Source organism: Pleurodeles waltl, chromosome 6 (genome assembly GCF_031143425.1).
Source record: "Pleurodeles waltl isolate 20211129_DDA chromosome 6, aPleWal1.hap1.20221129, whole genome shotgun sequence".
Taxonomy (NCBI): domain Eukaryota; kingdom Metazoa; phylum Chordata; class Amphibia; order Caudata; family Salamandridae; genus Pleurodeles; species Pleurodeles waltl.
This window is the reverse complement of record NC_090445.1, coordinates 372,797,594-372,823,332: the sequence shown is the minus strand read 5'-3', so window position 1 is coordinate 372,823,332 and position 25,739 is coordinate 372,797,594. Positions and strand designations below refer to the sequence as shown.

Below are 25,739 nucleotides of genomic sequence, written 5' to 3'. Positions count from 1 at the left end.
GGTGGTGAAGGTTTTGAGGGATAGCGGTCAGGATCATTATCTGGAATAGGATCAGGGTCATAGAGATCGCATGAGTTCACTGTATCTCCATGCAAGTATAATGACTGTGTCGGAGAAGGCAATGGTGGTGGACTATTGTGAGGTGAAAAAAAGTTGTGGAGAGTGAGGAGGAGAAGTAGGGAGAGGTGCTGGTTTCTCCTTTTGTTTCTGCACTTTTGCTGGTGTTTGAGCAGAACCTAACTCTTCTTGAAAGGCGAGCTTTCTTTTAGTCTTTAAAGGAGGTGAAGTGAGGATTCGACCAGTCTCCTTATGTATATGGATTCTCGATTGTCTTTCATCCATAACCTCTAATATTGGTTCAATCTCAGTCACTTCCTCAGAAGCCTTGTGAGATTCTTGCGTGGGCTTTGAGATTTGCTTAAGTTTTCTCGAAAGTCCTTGTTCCTCTGTGTATGAGGATTTTTTCGGCTCTGAAGTTTGGATCTTTTTTGGTCCCGAAAAGGAAGTCAGTTGTTTCGGCTCTAAAGCGGGGTGTCGAATTTTCGACTCCGAAGAGTGAGGGTGTTTGCTAGAGTCCGAGGTGAAAGTTTTAACCGACTTGCTCGACTCTGACGGAGGAGTGGCATTTTTCGGCGCTGATCCGGAAGGACGGTCACTGACAGTCTTGTTTCAGGTTAAACCATGGCCTTCCGGCAGTGGTGTACCCAAGGCCTTCGGTTGTTTTTTATATGAGGGCGTAGGGGCAGACGTACTTGCATGCTGGCCAGCTGTGATGGGTCTATCACCTACCGATTCTTGTTCGGAGTCGGTGTCTGGGATGGAAACTGCTGTCTGCGCCTGCTCTTCCTCCATGACGTCGAGATGTTCAGTGCTTTTGGACGCCATTTCTAGTCTTCGGGACCAGCGATCTCTTAAGGCCTTCTTCGATTGAAACGATCGACAGGCTTCTCAGTCTTCCTCTCGATGGTCCGGAGGAAGGCCCAAATTACAAAGCAGATGTTGGTCTGTATATGGGTACTTTGCGTGGCACCGAGGGCAGACTTGAAATGGAGTCCGATCCATCAGGCTTTCCACGCGGTAGGCCTGAGTCGGGCGCACGCACCCGAAGGATGAAATTTAGATTTCAACGGTAATACTGGTTCAATGCTAGATGAGAAACGTGACCGAAACAATACCAACGAATAACGAGATTTTCTAAGGTTTTCCGATTCGAAATCTCGGAGCGAGAGGAAACACGTCCGAACCAGACAGCTGAAAAAAAACAATCTAACAATGGAGTCAATGCCCATGCGCACTGTAATCGAGAGGAGGAGTCACTTGCTCCCGTGACTCCGAAAAGACTTCTTTGAAGAAAAGCAACTTGTAACACTCCGAGCCCAACACTAGATGTCGGAAGAGATATGCATAGCATGTGTATGTGCAGCTACACATGCCATCGAACATATATTTATATCTATATATCATCATCTATGGTGGTTCCTACTCAGCACAGTTTTCTTGATTGTAGTGCTGCGAGTTACAGTAGAATCAATTTATTAATGTATTACAAGCCCAAATATTGTTACGTTGAAACTCTCGACCCGTACTCTAGGATAATGAAGTGCTTTATTCAGTGGCCACAAAGTGAAAACCTCTGCATGTTTCGGATGGACACAGCCTTCATCACATGTAGAGGTCTCTGCCTGGTCCCACTTATTTTTACTGCTCTGTGTCTGTAGGGAGGAATACGTTACTTATCTTGTAAGCAGCTGTTTGTGGCATGTAGCGCTGTAGATTCACATGCTCTGCATACTCCTGCCATCTATTGTTGAGTTTGGATAGGTGCAGGTTGTGTTCCTTCCAAGAAAGTCTTCAGGTTACGTGGTAGAGTGACTCCTCCTTCTCTTTGATACTGCTCATGGACATCAATTTTATTGTTAGATTTTTTTGCGCAGGAGTGTGAGAATGGAGTGTAAAGTACGTGTAAGTTATGAGATGTCCATGTGAGAAAGAGTAGAATAAACAGTAACAGCCATAGGTGTCCAGGTAGGAGAGTGGGCACATGCGAATCTACAGCACTACATGCCGCGAACAGATGCTTACAGGGTAACATATTCCGTTCAAAGCATGCGTGGCTGTAGATACCCATGCTCTGCACAGACTGTAAAGCAGTCCCCCTTCAGAAGCGGTGGCTAACCTGTGGGTGTTGCAGTTGCTTGAAAACGAGTATGTAGCATTGCCTGACCTACATTAGCTTGTTGGCATGCTAAAACATCTACACAATAATTTTTAGTGAAGGTGTGTGGTGTGACCATGTAGCTGCTTTACATATGTCAGCTATGGGAATATTTCCTAGGAAAGCCATGTATGCTCCCTTTTGCCTAGTGGAGCAGCTGTTCCCAATCTGTGCGTCACAGCACCGCGGTGCGCCATCAAAACTAGCCAGGGGCCAACTGATTCACACCAGCGCTGTTTAGTTACAGGTTCCTATATTTTCACCAAGAACGTAGTACACGTTCCATTTTATCCAGCACTGCCTTATTCCATTTTAAAATGGCATATTCAAACTCAAAAGTAAACTCTAGTACCTCCACTCAGAGAGCCCAGTGGGCGAACTCTCCTCTATTAGTGCTCAGAGGCCATATCAAGAGTTAATTGCATGGGGGCTTGCTGACGTGCTACCTACGGCAGGCAGAGGCACAAGATAGGTGGCTGTCCTCCTGCTTCATGCTCTACAAAAACCGACAGACCTGGCCTGGCCTATCAATGTTATTTGATATATTTTTCTTCTTTGTGTGCCCATTTTTTCCACATCAATTCTCAATGAGTTCCAGACAAAAAGTGAAAACTCAATACAAGGTTTTTAAATAACATTGGGACTGTTTGCCTTTTTTGCACATATGTGCACATTTATTGCCGGTATTGCTTCTTTGTTAATGCTGGTTTGTGTGTACTCTTGTTAGAAGCAGAGAGTGGTGGCTTGCTTAGGTTAGGCAGCAGAGTTCACTCTGGTATTTTGGTGTGTAATATAATACTCACCTGGAGAGTGTGGGAACCAAACTTTTCGAGTTCACTTGTAAAATATATCAGCATCGAGCGTACCTGCTGTTTGGATGAGGGTAAAAATAGAACTGTCGATTGCTTGGATGTAATAGGGTTCTAGTTAAGAAGCACGGAACAGAGGTACCAACGCAGTATCAGTCACAGGACCTGGTCCCGCAGGGCAGACAAGAGTGGGTACAGTTGAAATTGTTTTGGTGCAAAGACAGGGCTTAATGCAGCCCCTGCGGCGCGCATGATGGTGGGGTGGATTTGAGAAGAACATCACTTATAGCTGGCGTCGGTTTCTTAACACTTCACCTTATGGCAGAGCTACGAAGAATTAAAATGGTTCCCCCATGATCACACAAAGTTCGACACAGTGAGCTAAAAACTGAACCCATCCTTTCTTGCTGAGACTTCCAACTTTCCAACTATGTTAATGGGAGAAAGGTGAGGATGGTTCTATACCTGACATCGAGGATGTGCGAGTTCGAGACCCATGTGGTGTCAGCCACAGCGTTGGCTGATTAGCTGCCACATAACCTGTGACATCACCCACAGTCAGAGTCATTTATTTTGTGCCAAACAGAAAGGTCTCAATTCAAAGAGCAGGTCTCATACATCTTCTATTTGAAATCACCAGATGCTAGGACCTTTGGGGTTTCGGTTTTATTTCTGAACAACTAGGATGCTAGAAAGGTTTAAATAACATAAGTCTGCTTTCAGTGGTGAGCACTGCCTTGCATTTGCTTTTTAAGCTACTGCTGTTGCAATGATAAACTCAGTCTTCTGTTTCCTTTTGGCATTCCGGATCTCTTTATATTTGTCAGTTTCATGTTAAGCTGGTTTGCCTTTAAATCACAGGGCAATGTTTATTGTCCGCAGGACAAGAAGATTAACCCCTTCCTAGAAAACCAGCATGCCATGCTCTTCCATCTAAAAATGTCTAAAGCTTCTCTTACTCTCTCATGTGCTTCTTCTGTTTCTGCTTGGTGCAAGGTTCGCTCTAATCAGGATCCTTTTTGCTTTTGCCTCTTCCTTCTCACTTGCTCCTTCACATATTCAGTGTATGCACATATCGGGCCTCGGTTCTTCAGCTGCTCACTGCCATGTGCTCCTATTTGTTAGAAGCTCTAAATGGAATTTGTGGCTCTACGCCTCTACCCACTCCCTCCTCACAGGTGGGATCCCCAGAGCCTGCAGACCCAGGGCCCCTTGTAAGCAAGTAGGCAGGGGACACACCCTCCAACTGCAGACAAGAGGCAGCTGATAACCGACGGTGACAGTAGGAACCCTGTCCAGTACACCCACACTTGCAGCCATAACCCCTTTTCTCAGGCTTCCTCTGCTGGAACCGGATTCCAGTGCCTTGCCTAATGCAGGAGACCATTCCCATGTGTTCTCTTCAGGTGTGTGCCCTTATTTCCCCCCTAGGATTATAATACTTCCATTGGCTTCATCCCAATCATTTTCAGAGAGAAAAATGGAAGTATCCAGAGGCCGGGCTCACATCCCCCCCATCTGCCCAAAAAAGTAACATAATGGGGAGCCGCAGCCAACGACCAATAGGTCAAGGGAGCCGTGGGTCAACAAAGTTTGGGAACCACCGTAGTAGAGTGTGCTCTAGGAGGAGCAGGTAAAGGCATTTTGGTTTTTGCATATCATGTTTGAATGCAATAAACTATCCATCTGGCTGTGCCTGATTTGGACATAGGGTTGCCTTTTATGTGGAGGAGAAAAAGCAACAAGAAGTTGCTTAGTTTTCCTGAAAGCTTTAGTTCTATCAATACAGAACAGAAGAGCATACATTTAATGTATGTAGAGCTCTTCCTGCAACAGAATCTGGTTGTGTGGAAAACAAACTGGCAACTTAATCGATTGGTTGAGCTGAAATTGATAAACCACTTAAGGGAGAAATTTAGGGTTGATGCAAAGACCCTATTTAGTTGGAAAAAAGGTTCTTCCAAGGTTAAAGCCTAGAGCTCACTAACACGTCTGAGTGAAGTGATGGCGACTAAAAATGCCACCTTCCAAGAAAGGAATTGAAGGGGGCATGAGTATAGAGGTTCAAATGGAGGGTCCACGGATCTTGTGAGAATGACATTAAAGTTCCATGCAGGTCTGGGTGGAAAACAAGGTGGGATAACTCTTAAGTCCCTCCATGAAGGCTTTAATCACAGGGACCTTAAACAAAGAAAGGTGTTGCCTATGTTGTAGGTAGGCAGTCACTGCAACTAGGTGCAATCGTAAATATGTGAAGGCTAACCCAACCTTTTGTAAGTGAAGCAAATAGCAGACAATGTCTTGCACAGTGGCTGAGAAAGGTTTGACTTGTTTTGAATGACAGTAGCAGACAAAATGTTTCCATTTTGCTGCATAGCAGACTCTAGTGTTAGGTCTACAGCTTCTTTTAGAATGTCTATACATTCTAACAACACACTAAGGAAATCAAATCATATGACCTCAGAAGAAAAATTGCTAGGTTGAGAGTTTTTGGATCTGGGTGCCTGTTAGAAATTAAGGTCTCTAGTTGGCAGAGGTATGCTCCCTGTCCAAGTAGGGACCACATCCCTTGTGAGAGTAAATCGGATACACACTCTAAATTAACCTGTGCTCACCCACGGTAGCTTGGCACAGAGCAGTCAGGCTTAACCTAGGAGGCAATGTGTGAAGTATTTGTGCAAAACAATTACAGGGACACAGTGAAAACACCACAAAACAAGTTACTAACGTTCTGTAATGAATTATCTGTTAGAAACATATTCTAATTGCTTACCTTAGAATTTCCCCAGGCGTCAGTCTGGACCCAGAGATTTTTCTTTGAGGAGTACCCCTGCGTGCCGTCAGGGGGTGTCAATCGTCTCCGCGTGCGTCGTTGGCGTTGTGGTCGTCAGATGTGATGTTACGGGTTGTATATAGGCACCACTCTGGCGTGCTGACGTCCGTTTCTTTTCACAACTTTCCATGTCAGAAGGGCGGAGGCATGAAGAACAGGGACTATGGTGTGCTAGAACTAGGGCTCTGAAAGGGAAGTCCCTGTCCCTAGAAATCAGTTCACAGAGTGTGGCGGATGGGTGGGTCGGTAAGGAATCTGCAACTAGAATATGTCTCTACCAGATAATTTATTACCAAAGGTAAGTAACTTGTTCATCTGATAAACTTCTAGTTGCACATTCCTTACCTTAGAATAGTTACCCAAGCAATACCATCCCCGGAAGAGGGTCTGCGAACCAAGATCATACTAGAAGGTCCTGCAGGATCGAACGGGCAAAGTACCCGTCCCTTCGGACCTGACTGTCCAGGCAGTAGTGTTTGGTGAACGTGTGCAATGACACCCATGTTGCGCTGCCTGGCAGATATCCAGGACTGGAACTCCACCTGCTAATGCAGTGGTTACAACTGCTGTTCTGGTGGAGTGAGCACGCAAACCCTTCAGGGGTTGCTTTTTAGCCAATGCGTAGCACATTTTATTGTAGAGAACAAACCTTTCTTAGCATCTACATAACTCACAAAGTGTTGCCCATTCACCTGCACCTCTTTAGTACGATCAACAAAGAATGCCAACACTCTTTTTGGGCCCAGGTGGTGGAGTCTCTACTCTTCCTTAGAAATTTGTGGGGGCGCATACAAATTAGGCAAGGTGATGGACTGGCCTACATGAAAGAGCGTGGCCACTTTAGGCTAAAAGAAAGGCATGGTACAAAGCACCCTCTTGACAAGATGGATGGAAATGAAAGGTGGCTTTGAGGAAAGGGCCTGCTGCTCACTCACCCTGTGAGCAGAAGTGATGGAGACCAGGAAGGATGTGTTTAGAGTACGAAGCCAAAAGGAGCACACATAAGAACTAAGTTTAAGTCCCACTGGGGAATTATGAGTGGAGAAGGAGGAACCATAAGGGTAAGACCCTTCAGAAATCTACCTACAATAGGAGATTTAAACAAAAAGAGTTGGTCAGGTAATCTCAGGAAAGTCGATGGCAGACAGATAGCCCTTGAGGGTGCCCAGAGCAAAGCAGTGCTGGGCTAGAGAAAGAACAAACAAAAGGACTTCAGAAAGAGGGGCAGATAGGGGGTCAACAGACTTGTCTGTATACTATGCCACAAATTTGTTCCATCGACAGGCGTATACCGTTTTTGTGGCGGGACGTCTGGCTGCCAAGATAGCGTTACAGATGTCAGACAGAAGGTCAAAAGGAGTCAACTGCACTGCTCAATCTCCTCACAAGAAAGTGGAGACTGAACAGGTTCGGGTGGAGAACCCTCCCCTGCCACCATTACAGGAGATCCTCCCCGAAGGGGCAGTCTGATTGATGGATCGATGGCCATGCTCAAGAGCTTGGGATTCCAAACTCTTCGTGCCCAATCCAGAGCCACAAGGATTACTTGGGCCAAGTTGTTCTTAATCTTCTTTATACTATGGGCAGAAATGTTATAGGAGAAAAGGCGTACAGGAGGCCTGAGCTCCATTTGAGACCAAATGTGTTGCCAGGTGAGTTCTGCCTTTGAAACTCCAACATGCAAAACAGCTGACACTGTGCTTTCTCTACGGAGGCGAACAGATCTAACCAAGGCTCTCCCAATTGCTGAAAGAGTCCTTGCGCCACCTCCGGATGGAGACGCCATTTGTGATCGACCCGGCACTGTTGGCTGAGTTTGTCCGCTCTGGTATTCAGACAGCTGGCCAGGTGTTGAACCACCAGGGATATGCCCGGCTGTTCCAGCTATGCCCAGATGCAGAAAGCCTCTTGACAAAGGGTCCATGACCCCACCCCACCCCACTTGTTGCAGTACCACATGGGGGTGGTGTGGTCTGTGAACACTGGCATCACTTTCCCTTTGAGAGAGGGACGGAATGCTTTCAATACCAGTCTGATACCCTGGACCTCCAAAAGACTGATGTGGAGCCCAGACTCCTCCAGAGACCAGACAACTCTGATCTCCGCCTCTCCCATATGGCCACCCCATCCCAGGAGTGACGTATCTGTCACTACTGTCAGATCTGGTTGGGGAAGGGAGCGGGATCTGCCTGTGACCCAATCACGGTTCGTTAGCCACCACTAAAGATCTTGCGCAGTTCCCTCTGAAATCTGGACAATGTCAGAGAGATTCCCCTGATACTGGGTCCGCTGGAATTTTAGGTCCCACTGCAGAGCCCACATATGCCATCTGGCATGAGACACTAGCAGCATGTAAGGAGGGCAGGAGGTCCAGCAGCCTCAGAGTCATTCTCACCGAAATCCAGGATAGAGGCTGAAACATCGGTATCATAGCCTGAATATCCTTGGACTCGCTGCTCGGGAGGATCGGCCCAAAAGTGCAGTGTGTCCAGAAGAGTTCAGATAAAAGGAACCATCTGAGATGGAATCATGTGTGACATTGGTATGTTTATAGTCTGGAGGTGGAAGATGACAGCCAGTCGTCGAGGCAGGGGAAGATTGAAACCCCTGATTTGCTCAGATGAGCTGCGACCTCCGCCATCAACACCTGAAGGGCACTTGTAAGGCCAACGGGGAGCACAGTAAACTGAATGTGCTCGTGGCCCACCACGAACCACAAGTAACATCAGTGAGCCGAAAGTATGGGAATATAAAAATAAGCGTCCTGCAAGTCCAAAACTACCATCCAGTCTCCTGGGTCCCGGGCAGATAGAACTTGAGCCAGGGTGAGCATTTTGAACTTCTCCTTCCTGAGGAAGAGATTGAGGGACCGAAGGTCTAGGATATGGAAGAGACCCTTGTCCGTTTTGGGTACCACAAAATAGCGGGAATAACAATCACAACCTACTTCTGGTGAAGAGACCAAGAGCCTCCTAGCAGAGCGGAGAAGTGCCAAGTGATCCTCCATCATGCAACCGTAGGATGGTGGCAAGGAGGGAGGGGTATTCTCGAAGGGGAGGCAGTATCCCCTTCGAACTATTTGCAAAACCCACCTGTCTGATATGATGGCCTGTCAGCGGGGCTAGTGATGGCAAATCCTGCCTCCGACTGGCTCCTGATGGGGAAGGTTTGGAGGCTGCAGCAAAGGGAGTGGGGGGGGACAGGAGAGGGGTGGTGAATTGGCTAGACCGCTGGCTCCCAGATCCACACGGACATTGGATCCCACGTCCTCGGCCACACATGGTCACAGGAGGGGAACAGATGTGGCTGGGCACCCACGAAAGGGATGAAAAGCAGACTGCAGGCTGCGAGGGGCAGCTGCCAGGCCTAGGGACCGGGCCGTAGCCTGGGACTACTTTAAGTCTTGAGTGCCAAGTCTGCTTTGTCTTGGAAGAGACCGGTGCCATCAAAGGGTGTGTCTATATGAGTGGATTGGCCATTCCCTGAAAAGCTAGATGTCCTCAACTAGGCATGCACCTTAAGGCCACCATCGAAACAACTGATCTGCATAGAGTTGGTCATATCCAGCCCACATCAGATTGTGAACTCAGCTGCGTTTCTCCAGTCAGCAGTGGCCCGGGCCTCCTCCAGGACCTGTGGCAGCAATTGTGCAACCGTGTAATAACGGCCCAAAAGGCATGCAGTGTTCACGAACCGCAATGACAGGCTGGAGAAGATGTTCCAGCCTCTTGGATTACCTATTCAGGGCCGCGGAAGAGAACGTGCCATGGGATGTTGAGGCTTGGATAACCATGCTCTCTGGGTTATGGTATTGGGTCAGGAATGCTGGGTCAGGAATGCTGGGTCGTTATGCCCAGGTCTGTGGCCGCGGGTGTCCCTGTGCTGGGTTTAGACGAGGTCCCCAGCAGGACATCAGTGAGGGCTTCACTGAAGGGCAAAAGGGGTTCAGACATGGAATCTCCTGGCTGAAGCATCTCAGTCAGGAAGTTAGTCCCGACATCCACTGAAGGCAGCGCGTGGCTCAGGACTTCGACCGGTCTCCGCACCACCATGGAATAAGACGCTCCCTCCTCCGTAGCCATGGTAGGGGGAGAAAGCATGCCAGAGCCAGGGGATGTGTCCAGACTGCTGGCTTCACTCAGTTTCTGAGCCCAGTCCAGAGTCTTTAAGGTGGTATTCTAAAGGGTCCGGCAACCCGTCCATAATCTCATCGAACCTGTACCCATAAGAATAAGGGTCAGGATCTGACCTAGGAAGCAAGGTCCCTGCCAGAGTAGGAATTGGTGTCACACAACAGCGGTACGGCTCCGTGTCTGTGCGGGCCCGAGTGGTGTTGGGAGCGCTGGCATCAGAACCATCGTCGGGGAAGGTCGCCGTGGTACGACTGAGGCCGTTTGGATACGGAAGCCACCACAGCATGTAGGAGGCTGGCTCATTATATGGTGTACACCTGTACTGTACTGAGTCCAGGCAACCCTTAGTGATAGTGTAGGCAGCTCTAGATAATCAGAGCTCTCATAAGGGTAGCTGTGGAGAGCAGCTAAGGCTTATCCAGGAGTGTGCAAAGCAGTTGCAAATACCTCACAGATCAGTCAGTGACGCACACACAAGAAAGAACCACACCAGTGCTAGAAAAATATGTTATATTTATTGTAACACACACTCTAGAATTAACTTTGGTATATCTCCTAACCGGAGCTATAGACATACAAAAATTTACCTACCAACAGGTAAGTAAAGGCACAAAATAACATGGGTCCCTAGGTGGGGCAAACATATAATCTAAAAATAAAAAAAATTAATTTGAAAGTTAATCCCAACCCACACTACCACCAAAGGACCCTTAGGACTGGGGAAGTACTAAAACTCCAATGGTAAGTAGGTAGGATACCACAGGCACACGTGTGCAGAGTAGTAATCTTGGGTTAGTTTCCATAGGCTAACATAGGAGAAGTCACAGTTGGAGTTTTAGCATTTTAGGACCCTTCCCAGAGGACCCAGAGGAAACCCGTTGAGACAAGGGAGTTTGGATAGTGCCCCCACCTGTGGATATCCAGAACAAGGGAGTAACTACACCAGGGAGCCCAGATGCATAGGGGTGAAGTCATGTCGGAACCTCCCATTGAAGTCAATAGGGACCCTCGGTTGTCCAGCTGCTGTTATGACCCATGGACGGGTCAGTGGAATGCAGGCATGGATTCCAGAGGAAGAGGACCTAAGGAAAGAGGGGACAGAGTCCAGACCACCTGGAGGTGCCCAGGCGGTGGAGGAGGGCAATGCCCACCCTCCACCGGGATGCTTTCCTGTAGGATGGTGGATGAAGAAGAGCAGCATTGAAGTCTAGACGATGCAGGAAGATCCCAGTAGTCCATGAGCTGTCCACGCCGGTCGAATTGCAGAGGGGTCATTGGGACCACCACCAAGCTTTGCCAAATGCAGAGAAGCATTGTACTGAGTTTGCAGGATTTGCGGGGACTAGCAAGGCTCAGGCAACCCAACCTTGGCAGGAAGGTCAGGCCAGCCCACAGCACGCAGGAGAGCCAGCAAGAATCGGTGGAGGACCCAGCAGGATCCTCTGGCAGTAGGCACAGGGAGTCACAGGTAGGCCTCAACAGCACAGCAAGGAAGGATTGCCCACATTGCAGGAGTTGCAGAGAGGATGTCGTTCTTGGAGGTGAAGAGTGCTGGAGGTCAGGGCTTCTTGGAGCTAGGAGGTCTTCAGGCTGAAGAGCCAACAAGCCTTGGCAATGACAAACAAACCCAGTGCACAAGGGTTCCAGGCAAGCAGCTCCAGCGAGGGACCACAGACTTCCCAGTTGCAACAAAGATAGTCCAGAACTCTGGAGAGCCACAGAACCACCACCTGTTTTGTAGAGTCTTGAGCATCCACGGGACAGGAGGATCCCAAGCCGGTTGTCATCGTCGAGGTGTCTGCAGATGCAAGGGAGTGACTCCTTCACTTCAAGGGAAATTCCTTCTTGCTTTCCTAAGTGTGGGCAGAGCCCAAGTCACTCTGGAGGATGCACGGGCACAGGTTTGCAGACGTCTTTGCAGAACTTGGAAACAAAGTTGAAGTAGGAGCCTTCCTACTGGTTACAGTCTTGCTTCTGGTTCCAGCGAAGAGCAGCAGCAGTTCCGGTGTCCAGGCTGCAGATATGTCTTGCAGAGGAAACTTGCAGACTGTTCCTAAAGTCTTGCAGATGAATCTAGGGTCCCACCCTCAGGGGGGCCCTTAAGTAACCCAGGAAGGGGGTTGGGCACTTACTGCAGTGACCCACCTATCAGAGGGGGTCAGGAACATCACCCAGCTGGACTAACCAGTCAGATGCTCCCAGGGGCCTCTGCTCATCTTATTTCCAAGATGGCAGAATCAAACCGCCACCTGACAGAGCTCTGTGCTCCTCCCTAGGGGAGGAGCTGGACAGAGGGGTGGTCACATCATATCTGGCAACCACAATGCCAACGACAAACGCGGAGTCAACCAATGCCACCTGACGGCACGCAGCGATACTGCTTGAAGAAAAATCTCCAGATCCAGACTGACACCTGGGGGAAATTTTAAGGTAAGGAATCTGCAACTAGAAGTTTGTTTCAGAGTTAAGTATCTTTATCTGGATGAAATAGACTCAAAATGACAAAAATCCAATCAATGGTTCTTAACTGATACTTAATTTAAGCAGGCATGCAATCGTAGTGCTTTCCAACACATGTGCTTCTCTTAAGGTTATTACAGTAATTCTAGTCCAAGTACATCAGGTGTTTCGATAGCCCTTCCAGCAGTCTGTGACACACTGAATGACATTAACAACCACACCATCCCACAGAAACTGAACTCCTGCTGGAGAAACAAGAGTGACGATCTCCTGGGGTGAGGCAAGCCCCCACGGTAGTGGAATCACGTCTTTCAGGATGACCATATGAAAATGCTCTGACAAAATGTATTCATTCAGTGGCCATAAAAAGACGTCTTTTTTGGGTATGAGGAAATATATAGAGAGTATACTCCCTGTCTGTGATGTTGAAGAGGTACAGGTTCTATGGCACTTTTCAGCAGGTGAGCCTGGACTTTCTGTTTAAGTTACTATATGTGATGTTCGACTGAGAGACGATGAGATCAAGGCGGAATGGTGGGAGGTGTGATAATGAGCTCCAGACAATAACCATGTTGGATAATATTCAACACCCACTGGACAGTTATCTGTTGCCAGGTGGGGTGAAAATTGTGTATACATCCACCAACAGGTGTAGTGAGATTGGGGAGGGAGGGGAGCGAAGCAAGTCATTGTTTGCTGGTGATGGCACTACATGGTGAAGAACTCATGCCTCTACCTTTACTATGTGTCCTCTATAGGATCCTCTATGGTAGGATTTTATGGGGCAGTACTGGCTCACGCTGATATGAAGTGAAGGCTTTGGGGTTCGTGTCTTTGAGCCTCCACGATAGCCGGATTAGTGAAATGAGCCCCGTGAAGTTGAAGTTTGTAGAGTTTCCATGGATTTCGCCATTTCAGTGTCTTTCTTTTAAATCTTTTTCAGAGCCTCATCGGCCTGGGGGTGAAGAGGTGTTCTTTATCAAATAGAACATTGTGGATATTCTGCTGAATGTCAGGCTTAAATCCTGAAATATGCAGCCAAGTGCGTCTTCTAAGGAGGACACTGATGCTAATGCTCCTGGTTGCAGTATCAGCACAATCATGGGCACACTGAATCAATGTGTTGTAAATTAGTTTGACCTCTACTACTAGCTCCTGTCCCCTTTTCCTGTGCTCATCTGGGAGATGTGGAAAGAGCTCCTCTATCTCATCCCAGTGAGCACGGTCATATCTTGTTAGGAGAACCATTGAATTGGCAATGCGCCATTCATTTGCAGATGGAGCTGCAACCTTTTTTTCCTGCTGCGTCAATTCATTTACTTTGTCAGGAGGGAGGGTATCGGCAGATGCTTGGGTGTTGGCCCTCTTTCTAGCACTGGTGAATACTAAAAACCAGAGGGAACTTGTACACAGGATCTGAGGGAGAGGGTTTATACTTTTTGTCGATGTTCTCCATATGTAAAAGCATCACTTTGAGCACAGGGGGGTACCTTGTGCCCCTGTTTGTTGAGGATAAAGTTTCATATAAGAAATCCTCCTCCAGAGGTTCTTTATGAAGCTGGACCCCCATGAAATGTGGCCGCCCTAGCAATGAGCTTTTGGTATGTGGTGGAGTCTTCAGGAGGTGATGGGCATGCAGGGTACAAGCCCGGGTCTATATCCCCTTGTGGATCATCCCTAGTGGATATCTGGAGGGATATGGATAGAAATATCCCCAGTATCTGTGGAAGCAGTACCATCACAAGGGGATCCCTGAGGGTAACCATCTAAAGGACCCATGTCTGTGAAGAAGGTGACATGGCTGGTAGTGGTAGTGGTGTTGGAGGAGGCAGGAGTGGTAGCGGTAGTGGAGGTGGTCAAGATGGTGGTGGTAGCGGCAAAGGGCTGGTGGCCTTGTCCATCTTTTGCTTTTAGAAGGTGGTGGCTGAGGAGTTGGTGGCTTTGCAACATTCCGTCCAGTTTTCAGTTGGATGTGAAGCTGCTTTTGCCTAGAGTCTTATTTCTCCTTCACCTTGTGGAGAACTGGCTCCACTGGAAGCTCAACACAGTCTGTTTCACTTGGATTTTGTTGTTTTCAGCTTCGAGACAACTTTAGATTTTAGCGCCAAAGACACGCTTGGCACCGAAGCTGTAGATGCCGATGGATGGCTGGGGACGAAATGTGTGGCGACTATTGAGGTAGTCAGCGCCAAAATATTCGGCTTCAAGTGGTGTTTCCGCACTGAGCCGGAGGACTGGGTATCTGAACTGAATTTTCTGTGCTGACCATGGCCTGTAGGCAGTGGTGGTTCGAAGGCCTCTTGACCTGAAGCCGTCTGCATTTTTGATGGCTCGATTCAAGACTGGGGGGCAGGGTGTAGCATACTTACTGTGCGAGATTCAACTGTTAAATTGGTGATCTCAACTTCATCAGATTGGATCAGATTCAGAGCTGGCCTCAGCTGAGAAAGCCTCCGCTTCTGCCACAGAGGCTTCTGGATAGTGTTCTCTGCTGACATTGTGATGTTCGAAGGGGTCGCAGGTGTCACTGGTGGTTTGAGCCGGCGTGCTTGACGATCATGGAGTGTTTTCTTTGAGAAGAATGCTCAACAGGCCTCAAAATCCTCTTCCCCGAGATCTGGAGAGAGAGAGACAGGTTACAGACCTAATCGGAGTCATTTGTGGGTATTTTGCGTGACAACGTGGACAGAATCAAAATGGCAACCATTCCATCACCAGGAGGGCACGGTCAGGAAATGACACTGGAGACTGAGTTTGAAGGTCCCTGAAGGACGAGGCCCAGTGGAGGCGCGACAAAGTTGCATCGACTCGATGGCTGGTTCCACCTCGACGCGCAGAGAGGAGAAACTCGATCGATAACAACAGCGACGTAAACATAAATAGAACTAAAAGAGATCCGACAACGGACTCGACTCAGAGCGTAAGCACCCACTTCTGAACCCGACGGCAGAGAGAAAACAATCTAAGAATGGAGTTGATGCTTATGTGCAGTACCACAGAGAATACTTTCTTCGATGAAAAACAACCTGCACACATCCGGACCCAACACTAGATGGCAGGAGTATGCAGAGCATGTGTATCTACAGCCACACATACCTCGAACATGTAGTTTCCTTGTGAAAGTGCGTAGGTGCTGAAAACAGATGAGTGACATGTAGGTTCCTGCATTTCATTTCAATCTATGAAGTTCCAAGTCAACCTAAAACATTTTTTGTATAATTTTATACATTTGTGTCATTTGAATTTTACCATGCTACTGTAGCAGTTGCCACTCATGTTACTCCAGATACACGGTTCATATGTTCCAAGATGGGCGTTTAATTTTTGTAAAATTAATGAGGTTATTGTTTACAGTGTGTCAAAATAGCTGTGTTACAGCCGTTTCTGTGACTATTTCACTCGTATGTGCTGGATGGCTTTTTGTTTTCTTAGGAGTGATACTTTCCACTAATAATATCTATCTTACCTGCCCATCTTGAGCTTGTCACTCAAGCCCTACAGATGGGTGCGGTTAGTGATTTCATCAAGTCATTATTTAAAACGAAGACCTTGAGAATACCATGGCGTGTCACTTGCATTAACAGTGGTATATCTAGCATAGAGAAGGAAGTTTTTACAGATGCATTTATATGTGATAGTTTGGAAAATGTTACACTTTCTGCTTTTACCTGGCATGGAAAATGCATAAGATCACTGTTTTGACAAGGTTCTATATTCTGTAGATTTAAACTGATGACTGCTTGGGTTCTACCAATAAATCTAGTTCTTGCTAGTGCTTAGCCAAGGGAGACCGAATTTATGTTTATCTAAGATGACGAAGACAGGCAGGCTTCCAGTAGACCACATATTGCATCTAGTAGGGCCTGAAGAGTAGAAAGTCCCTAAAGACTCTGTGGCAAAGATCTCTGAATGTTAGGGCTACCTTCCTGTTGGCCAGTGATGCCTACTACCTGGTAGAGATTTGCTTCACACACAGATATCTGACCTACTTTTCCACCTCTGAAATGCTTTTCCCCATCAGCCTGTATTGTTGCCACAACTCAAGATTTAGCTTGCAGTATGGAGGGCTTTAAACAATCTGTGGTGCCTTCAAAGTAGTTGAGAGGTTCTGCGGCATTTTTATAACTGTTAACCAGTGAATTCTCCTTTTCTCAAGAAACTAAATAATTATCTCCCACATCACCTACATCCTTATGGTAGTGCATGCTTTATCAGAAGGTACAGGCAATCTGTTTTTCAGTACGCTTATTTACTGGCAGCAACTTTTAAAAGATTAAACTCTTAAATCATTAGTGTAGCCCTTGAAGTGGAATTATAGATATACTATGGAAACGCTTTCTTAAGAGTTCACTTTAATGTTCATGTTAATGCTGCGAGTGCTGGCTCACTCATCTCTCTCCCTTTAAAATGTGTAAAGTGAGTTATGTTCCCACTGAACAAGTTTTTTAAAAGTTGAAAATCTTCAGCTAGAATTAGAAGTGAATTAAAAGTGAAATGGAATATATGTATGTATGGTGTTTCTATAGCACAAACCTAACCAAAAGGCAGTGGACAAAGAAGTATAAAGTCAAAAAAGGCATGGAAGAGATAGGTTGTTTGTTGATACTTCGTAGACAGATGCATTGTAATGTAATGCTCTTAAAAGAGGTCGGTCTTCAACTCTTCCTGAAAGATGGTGGGAGACCGCTGTCACTATACTTGAAAATTCACTAGGCTTTGTAGATCAAGATCTGTGGATTTTATTAAACCAATTTCAGGGGCTCTGTTGAGAAAATTGAGGGAATGTGGGGGCCTTAGAACACCCTGCTGCTGTCTTTCTGCTACCCGGCTCCCTGAAGGCAGGAAACCACAATGGTAAAGGGTTGACCTCCTGTCATCCCCAGAATCACACTGCAGCGCCAACATTTGCAGTGCAGAAACAGTGATCTGGCACAGCAACAGACTGGGAGATTTCTTTCCTGCTCTGCTACAGAGAACAGCACTGATGCGGGCATCAAGAGACCAGTCAAAAACAAACCCATCTCAATCCTGCCTAGGAAGATGAAAACTAAGCAGTATGCAGTACATAGTTGGAGTGGACATGGAGGTACAAGCATGGCCAATATGGAAGGAGGAAACCTTAAAGCCTCCAAGTGAGAGCTTCAGATAGCTGAGTTTGGAGCTCAGAAGGGCAAGTGTTCCGTTTTAAAGGTATTGTCTCTGTGAAGACTTGTTTTAATGCATGCTTGGTTCTACATTTTGAGGTTTTAAAGTATAATGATCTTCAACCCCAAAGTTAGCTATAACCTCTTAGAAAAAGTTAGATGGTGAGCTGTAAGCTTTTCAGATGCTCTTAGCAAGCACACTGTCTAGTCAAGTCACCAAGAAGTGTTTGTTTAGACAAAAGACATGGAAAGAAACTGCACTGTATATGACCAAAGCTTCAAGTGGTAAGCAGTGTAGCTCCTTAAGAACTGGTTAAATGGTCAAATTTTCTTGTCCTGGTTTTAAGTTTGGCAGCTGAATATAGTTCATCTTTTAAAGGGCCCATAGAAAGGTGATAAGCCTGGCACAGCTTTGCAAGATGACTACAGTGCCTAAGTTTTATTTTCATTATAGAACTGAACAGCTAACAAATTCTGTTCTTTGACTGATGTGGGTGGTCACTGTAAGAGGCTTATCTTTAATAGAACCCAGTGATTAAGCCAGTGGAGAAAGGGAACAGTTGAAAATCTGCAGTTCATTTAGCCAAGAAGGAGCAAATGTATTAAAAAATGTTAGGAGTTAAAAGGAGGAACTTGGTATTTTGTTGGTTAAAGCTGAATAAATTTGTGGACATCCATGTGTATAGTTTGTCAAATCAAGAATGGAGAGAATTTAGTTGACATATGATGTTTTATAATATAATGGAGTGTCTTCCTCAGGCAAGCAAATAGACATCATACATCTTAACACTTCCAATTGCTTTCATCTTGCTAAGTATTAAAACAAACATTAAGATGGCACATTCACCTCGGTTCCAGGTAGAGTTTGCACAGTGATGGGGGGAGTGTAGGAGGGGGGGAGAATGGAGCTCTTCTGAGGTGGCCTTCCTGGGGTTACTCATGTTTCTGTTCAGCTGGAACATGACCTTGCAGTTTGGACTGATTGCAATGGAGTAGCAGACGGATACTGAACCTCAACTGTAATTTAAAATTTGCAATTTTCCTTAAAGTTCCTTTCCTCCTATTTATTGTTTTACCCCACTCTGTACTACATTTTTCAAAATAAGACCTAGTGTTAGCCTAGAGAGCTCAGCTTAAGAAGTAATTGGAGGAGATTCAGGACAGGCCATAGAGTTCATTTTGAGCCTTTGTAAATGGGACATAGGACTGATAGCCCTACAATGTACAGATAGCTGTGCGACTCTGTACTTTTTTCACTTTTCCTTGACCCGTCCTATTGGTTTACCCTTGGTGAACTAGTCTGTGCATCTATGTTTTTTTTTTTAAAGTTATATTAGTAGAGCACAAAGCTCTGTTGGCCATAGAGCTCACCCATCTCTCCCAATCACGATGAAGAGTGGTTAAAGGTCTCTCAAAACATATTATGCACACTGACAGATGGAGCAGCTAAGACCCTGGTGAGGGACATAGGCCATAATTGGGCTAAAACCAAAAACTGCCTACCGAAAAATTCACAGTTTCTTGTTCATGTGGTGAAACACCTATCGTACTTTAAAGGAAGCCTGTAAAGATCCTCACTAGTGTGGTCGACGTTGTCCATGATATTTAGCAAAGTAGGCAAACTATAAATGCCGTGCCTTTTTGGCTCCAGCTTTAGATAAATACTGGCTACTTTGAGGCAGTAGGTTGGATCTATCTGTTGTCTGAAAAGGCTCTCTTGCACCAGCATTGTGGGAAGCCTGACAAGTAACAGACGTTCAGAAGGGCCTGTCCTTTCCCAATGCTAGGAACACTCCTGAGACGCTAAAGGAAACCCTGCAGCAGTGACCTGCCCTGGAGAAAGATGATGTACTGCTCAGTGTGAGCCGAGAAGTTGTTCCCTATAGAGGAGCACAAGGCCAAGTAGACCGACGCCATTGCAGTTGTCATCTTGAAGAATTGAGCATTCCAGTATAAATGGTGACCGTGCAGCCAGCTTGTCGGAATGAAAATAAAGAAAGGAACATTGCAAGAGCACCCAGCCCCTGCAGGGCACATTTATGGACTGTGACAAGGATAAACCTGCATGGTCCTGATCCAATCTGTATCACCACTGACATTGTAGGAGACTGTGTTTGCACCTTTCCAGCCTGAGGCACACAGGAGATTTTCCTCTCTCACCCTCACTGTCAGGGTAGTATCCTGTCCAAGGAGGTAGGCTGCTTACATCCTAGAACTGTTTAAACAATCTTTCTACCTCTTATAGTTGGTGAGATATAACGTTTTAAATGTTTCTGAACCCTAACAAATCCCAGTTTCATATGTGCTATTTATTAAGAACCTCAGGGTTCGATGAAATCTGGACCTTAACCATCCATTCGCTGTAATTGGCCTTCAGTTCAAGTATGCCCGTTGACACCTTGACACTAAACCCCGGAGTCCTGGTAGGCCTATTATTTGGAAATTGTAACTTTAATTCTTAACATTTGTTTGGGGTATTTCAAAACTACTATTTTAACTTTGGTGTGGTAGGGTTGGGGTGTTTAAATTTTTGCGTGTGCTGTGACGCTGCCAGACGTCTGTAAAAAGTCACTGAAATGTCCAGTGTCATCTTAAAGATTTTAGGGGCTCAGGGCAAGACGCACATTGGGGGCCCCTAAGCTCAGAACAACTTTGAATTTCAATACTCATTTCCTTTAATTCAAGTTTGCAGGACGCCAAATAAAACTGAATTATACGATAATATTTCAGAAACTGGGTCACAGAAAAACAGTTGAAATGTATACTTATGATGACACTGGATAGAGAAAAGCAGAGTCAGAAGTGAAGGTAGGCAGAGTGAGGAAAGAGGTTTTGAAAGAGAAATAAAACAGGCTGATCTCAGAAAGAAATGTGAGCTTCTACGGGGGCCCTAGGAAGGTGGGGGCCCTGGGTAATTGCTCACGTTGCCCATGCCTTAAAACTTCTATGGAAATCACTTAGTTTGAACTCAGCCACAGAGAACTGGGAATTGAGTCATCATAAATAATGGTTTGTAACGTGCTTTCTAGTAGCTGTGCTCCCTTGCCTGCCTTTGAAAAAAAAGCTATACTACAAGACAGTAAATGGAAAATGTATGAGTGCAGCTTGGAATGCTCAGTCCTTCACATAGAAAAAAACTGTCCACAGATGCCCAAATGATTTAGATTATGGCTCCCTGCTGTGCAATTCTACGCTACTGCCTGTTTCAAACCTAGAATGTGCAAGAAACTTGCAACTTGATTTTTTTGTTTATGATTTTACCAACTGTATGTTGTCACCCTGTATCCGAGTGCACACCCCCATTCTCTCATAGAGGGAGCCTTCACTGTTGATCCTCTCTGTACTATACTAAGGGACTCATCTGGTTATCCAATAGAGAGCAATAATACTTGTGGCTTTGGGGGACCAGTGTTAAACACTTGTAACCATCAGGGATGCTGCCAGTGACCACTCACTACCCCAAGACCCTTAGAAAGAGGATGGTATTTAAAATCGGTTTTAATGTTAAAATCAAACCCCTAGCTTCATATAGGAAAAAGGAGCAGACACAGGAATACAATCCTTCAAAAACATATAAAGGCAAAAACAAATGGCAGGGCAACTTTCCAATACATTGCAACCCTAACTGGTCCACTCAAAGCTGGGGTCAGGCACAGCAATAAAGCATTGGTGTAGCCAACAGGTCTCAACTTTGGGACCTTATAAGTGTTTAGCCATGCAGCACATTATCCGACTACTTATATCAGACTACCCAATATGTCACAAAACCTAAAATAATTAAATGAAAATGATCTGATAATCATTAACTACCGTCCCGAGAAAGCCTGGAACACATAATGAGCTTGTGGCACACTTGAAAATGCAATGGTAATTGCTAGACTCCTGTAAAATAAAAGAATATCCACCAAGCAAGGAAAGGGTGCAGTACCACAGGCTGTTACTAGGTGTTCCTATGGCATTCTAAAAGGGCCTCCATTAGCCACATAAGGTACTGAACCCTTAAAGCAGCCTTCTAAAGAATGTCTTGTCATTTCTTTTCTGTTGAATGTAGTATCGCAGGAGTTGCGAGAACTTAACTCAACCATTATTTTTGGCTGTCACTCCATTAAGTGTAGTATGCCAACCATATACATGTGCATTTTTAAATCCATCTATATTTTCTTTTATGACATCACTCATGAGCGTTTAGCATTACAATTGCTACTTTTTGCAAATCCATGACTTTGTGGGCAAAGAGATAATGCCTCGGCATACCCGCTCACCGCATTCAATCTGTTTAAACAATAAATTCTTGAATGAAGCTAAGTTACATTACACAGGAAAAAAGTAGAGTGAAAAGGATTATCGAGTGTAAAGATCACGCACTTGTTTTTGTCAGTTAAACTGCTGAAATGGAATACATCTGTATGGAAGTTTTTAATATGCCAGCCTCACGTTCGTCGTGGTCAACACTGTGTTCGATTCAAGATGTCTTGTGCGTTGCTTAACATGTGCAAAAGAAGCTTATGTCACTGTGGCTGGCAAAGCATCAGGAACTATTTCAATCTCATCTCACTGTAACTTATCCTTATCTCAGCCGCAGACAGTGATGTCACCTCCATCAGGTTCACTACTCGGAAAGCAAACATTACAACGGCCAGAACTGAAAACAAGCAAAGAAAGGGTGCAGTACCATAGGCCGTTACTAGGTGTCCCTGTGGAGTTCCAAAGAAACCTCTTTTAGCCACATAGGGTACTACGGCACCCTTAATGCAGCCTTGTACTTGGGGAAGTGCCTAATCATGCTCTCCATGGAGGATGAAGAACAAACAGCTTAAAGGCGCAAAGCATGAAATGCCTTTTGACCCTGAAGAAGTATGTTGTTGTTCTTGTGCTTAGAGAAGTGCCTAATCATGCTCTTCACAGGAGACTAAGGACGAACAGCTTAAAGGCACAAATCATGAAAAGTCAATTGTACTTGAGGAAGTGCATTGTTGTTGTGGCTTGAACCGACACCCAAAGAAAAAAATAGTGCATCCAAAGCATCGTAATTAACGAAGAGTAAGAGCACATGTTATGGGCAATCCTCATGGGAGGTTACAAAAATAGAAAAGGTGGGACTACTAAGCATATTAACCAAAGGAAGGGAGGCATTTACGAACAACAACAAAAAAGCCCAACGAAAAAGATATACGGTACTTGAAGCACATATATAGATTACAGCATATCTCGTAGAGACAGCGCGCATGTCCTGCCTTGGGGAGACCTAAACCGGGTGTCCCTTCTTCACCTGCTGTGGTGTTTTGTTGACCTTGCAATAGCTGGGGTCTTGGTACGGTGCTGGAGCACAGGGTTCTTCTCTGGTGGGGAGTGCCTTTAGAGCAGTGTTGGCTCCTATGGGTACTGCACCTGTAAGAAACCCAAACATACTTGAGAATACACTACTATTAGGATATTTTTAAGAACCCACCATGTACATGCCACCTGGCAAACTATCAACCAAATCCATTACTCACGCCATCACATTGCTGTGGGTTGGAAGGGCAGATGCACAGCTCTGAAGGAATCCAGACATAAGTGTTCTCAACCACGCACCTTTCACAAGTAACAGATGCACGCCCTACATCATCTGACAATGTAGAGGCAATTCAACTCATAGCACACAATGTAAAAGAAAGCTCACTCCATCTTGGAAAAAGGCTTTCAAAGCCAAAATGGAAACTATAGACTGGGCTGTGCGCGTCCCAGTTCCTTTATCCCCACTGAATGACTTGGTTACTCGTAAACTCCAATTGTATTTTCAGATGAACCTGCATACTATGTTACAGTTAATTCCTGATCTGTGATGTCTCATTCCTACTCGGGTGAGCACATAAACTCAAGCTGAGGGGCGCAGAGAAAAGGAGATCAAACTCATCCTCATAATTACCAACAGATCATACTAGAAAGTCCGGCAGGACCGAATGGGCAATGGACCTGACTGACCAGGCAGTAGTGTTTGGTAAAGGTTGCTGCCTGACAGTTAGCAAGAAGTGGAACTCCATGTGCTAACACAGTGGTCGCAGCTTTTGCTCTGGTGCAATGAGCACTATAAGCCCTCTGGGATTTTTTTTTTTTTAAATTGGTATTTCAGAAACAGATACACAAAAAAAGGGACGGAATACAGGCATTACAGGACATGATGATTACAGCAGGGTTCATATACAGGGAGTGCAGAATTATTAGGCAAATGAGTATTTTGACCACATCATCCTCTTTATGCATGTTGTCTTACTCCAAGCTGTATAGGCTCGAAAGCCTACTACCAATTAAGCATATTAGGTGATCTGCATCTCTGTAATGAGAAGGGGTGTGGTCTAATGACATCAACACCCTATATCAGGTGTGCATAATTATTAGGCAACTTCCTTTCCTTTGGCAAAATGGGTCAAAAGAAGGACTTGACAGGCTCAGAAAAGTCAAAAATAGTGAGATATCTTGCAGAGGGATGCAGCACTCTTAAAATTGCAAAGCTTCTGAAGCGTGATCATCGAACAATCAAGCGTTTCTTTCAAAATAGTCAACAGGGTCGCAAGAAGCGTGTGGAAAAACCAAGGCGCAAAATAACTGCCCATGAACTGAGAAAAGTCAAGCGTGCAGCTGCCACGATGCCACTTGCCACCAGTTTGGCCATATTTCAGAGCTGCAACATCACTGGAGTGCCCAAAAGCACAAGGTGTGCAATACTCAGAGACATGGCCAAGGTAAGAAAGGCTGAAAGACGACCACCACTGAACAAGACACACAAGCTGAAACGTCAAGACTGGGCCAAGAAATATCTCAAGACTGATTTTTCTAAGGTTTTATGGACTGATGAAATGAGAGTGAGTCTTGATGGGCCAGATGGATGGGCCCGGGCTGGATTGGTAAAGGGCAGAGAGCTCCAGTCCGACTCAGACGCCAGCAAGGTGGGGGTGGAGTACTGGTTTGGGCTGGTATCATCAAAGATGAGCTTGTGGGGCCTTTTCGGGTTGACGATGGAGTCAAGCTCAACTCCCAGTCCTACTGCCAGTTCCTGGAAGACACCTTCTTCAAGCAGTGGTACAGGAAGAAGTCTGCATCCTTCAAGAAAAACATGATTTTCATGCAGGACTATGCTCCATCACACGCGTCCAAGTACTCCACAGCGTGGCTGGCAAGAAAGGGTATAAAAGAAGGAAATCTAATGACATGGCATCCTTGTTCACCTGATCTGAACCCCATTGAGAACCTGTGGTCCATCATCAAATGTGAGATTTACAAGGAGGGAAAACAGTACACCTCTCTGAACAGTGTCTGGGAGGCTGTGGTTGCTGCTGCACGCAATGTTGATGGTGAACAGATCAAAACACTGACAGAATCCATGGATGGCAGGCTTTTGAGTGTCCTTGCAAAGAAAGGTGGCTATATTGGTCACTGATTTGTTTTTGAATGTCAGAAATGTATATTTGTGAATGTCGAGATGTTATATTGGTTTCACTGGTAATAATAAATAATTTAAATGGGTATATATTTGTTTTTTGTTAAGTTGCCTAATAATTATGCACAGTAATAGTCACCTGCACACACAGATATCCCCCTAACATAGCTAAAACTAAAAACAAACTAAAAACTACTTCCAAAAATATTCAGCTTTGATATTAATGAGTTTTTTGGGTTCATTGAGAACATGGTTGTTGTTCAATAATAAACGTAATCCTCAAAAATACGACTTGCCTAATAATTCTGCACTCCCTGTATGACAATACACCGCATAGTCAATTGCCACATCATGTTAAGGTTCATGCCCAATGAGAACTTTAAATGCACAACAGAATGAGGGGGTTGGGGGGGAAGGTCACACAGCAAGGTTTGGATCCTTTAATTGCGGCACCGGTCACACCATTAAGAGTACCCCAGCAATGCACAACATGCATTAGCCCTGGGCAGCAGCCACTCAGGGAGCACAGACCCCAGGCACAACCCCTCTTATTCTGTCACCTGTGCAGCGGATGCAACGACATCTCCACCCCTCCCAGCCCTTACGGTCAATTATGTCTCCAGTGGGAGCCAGATATCCCTAGACCGTGATCTCACTGGCATCAACTCCGAAAAAGCAGTTAGATTGTCTTGACAGTGCGCCGCATCTTTGAGCCAGGTGTCTTTTTG

At 45.7% G+C, this 25,739-nt stretch overlaps 1 protein-coding gene across 5 annotated transcripts in view; it reads right to left on the bottom strand.

The window, feature by feature from the left end:
* Positions 1-25,739, bottom strand: part of RIPK3 (receptor interacting serine/threonine kinase 3) — a 382,452-nt gene that overhangs the window by 47,567 nt on the left and 309,146 nt on the right. For 4 of the 5 annotated variants that reach the window (XM_069238287.1, XM_069238289.1, XM_069238288.1 and 1 more), the window contains one exon: positions 22,864-22,982. The exons of the other annotated variant lie outside the window; for it this stretch is intronic. In XM_069238287.1, the coding sequence (XP_069094388.1) occupies positions 22,864-22,982 (119 nt within the window). The remainder of the gene's footprint in view (positions 1-22,863; positions 22,983-25,739) is intronic. 5 annotated transcript variants of the gene reach the window in all.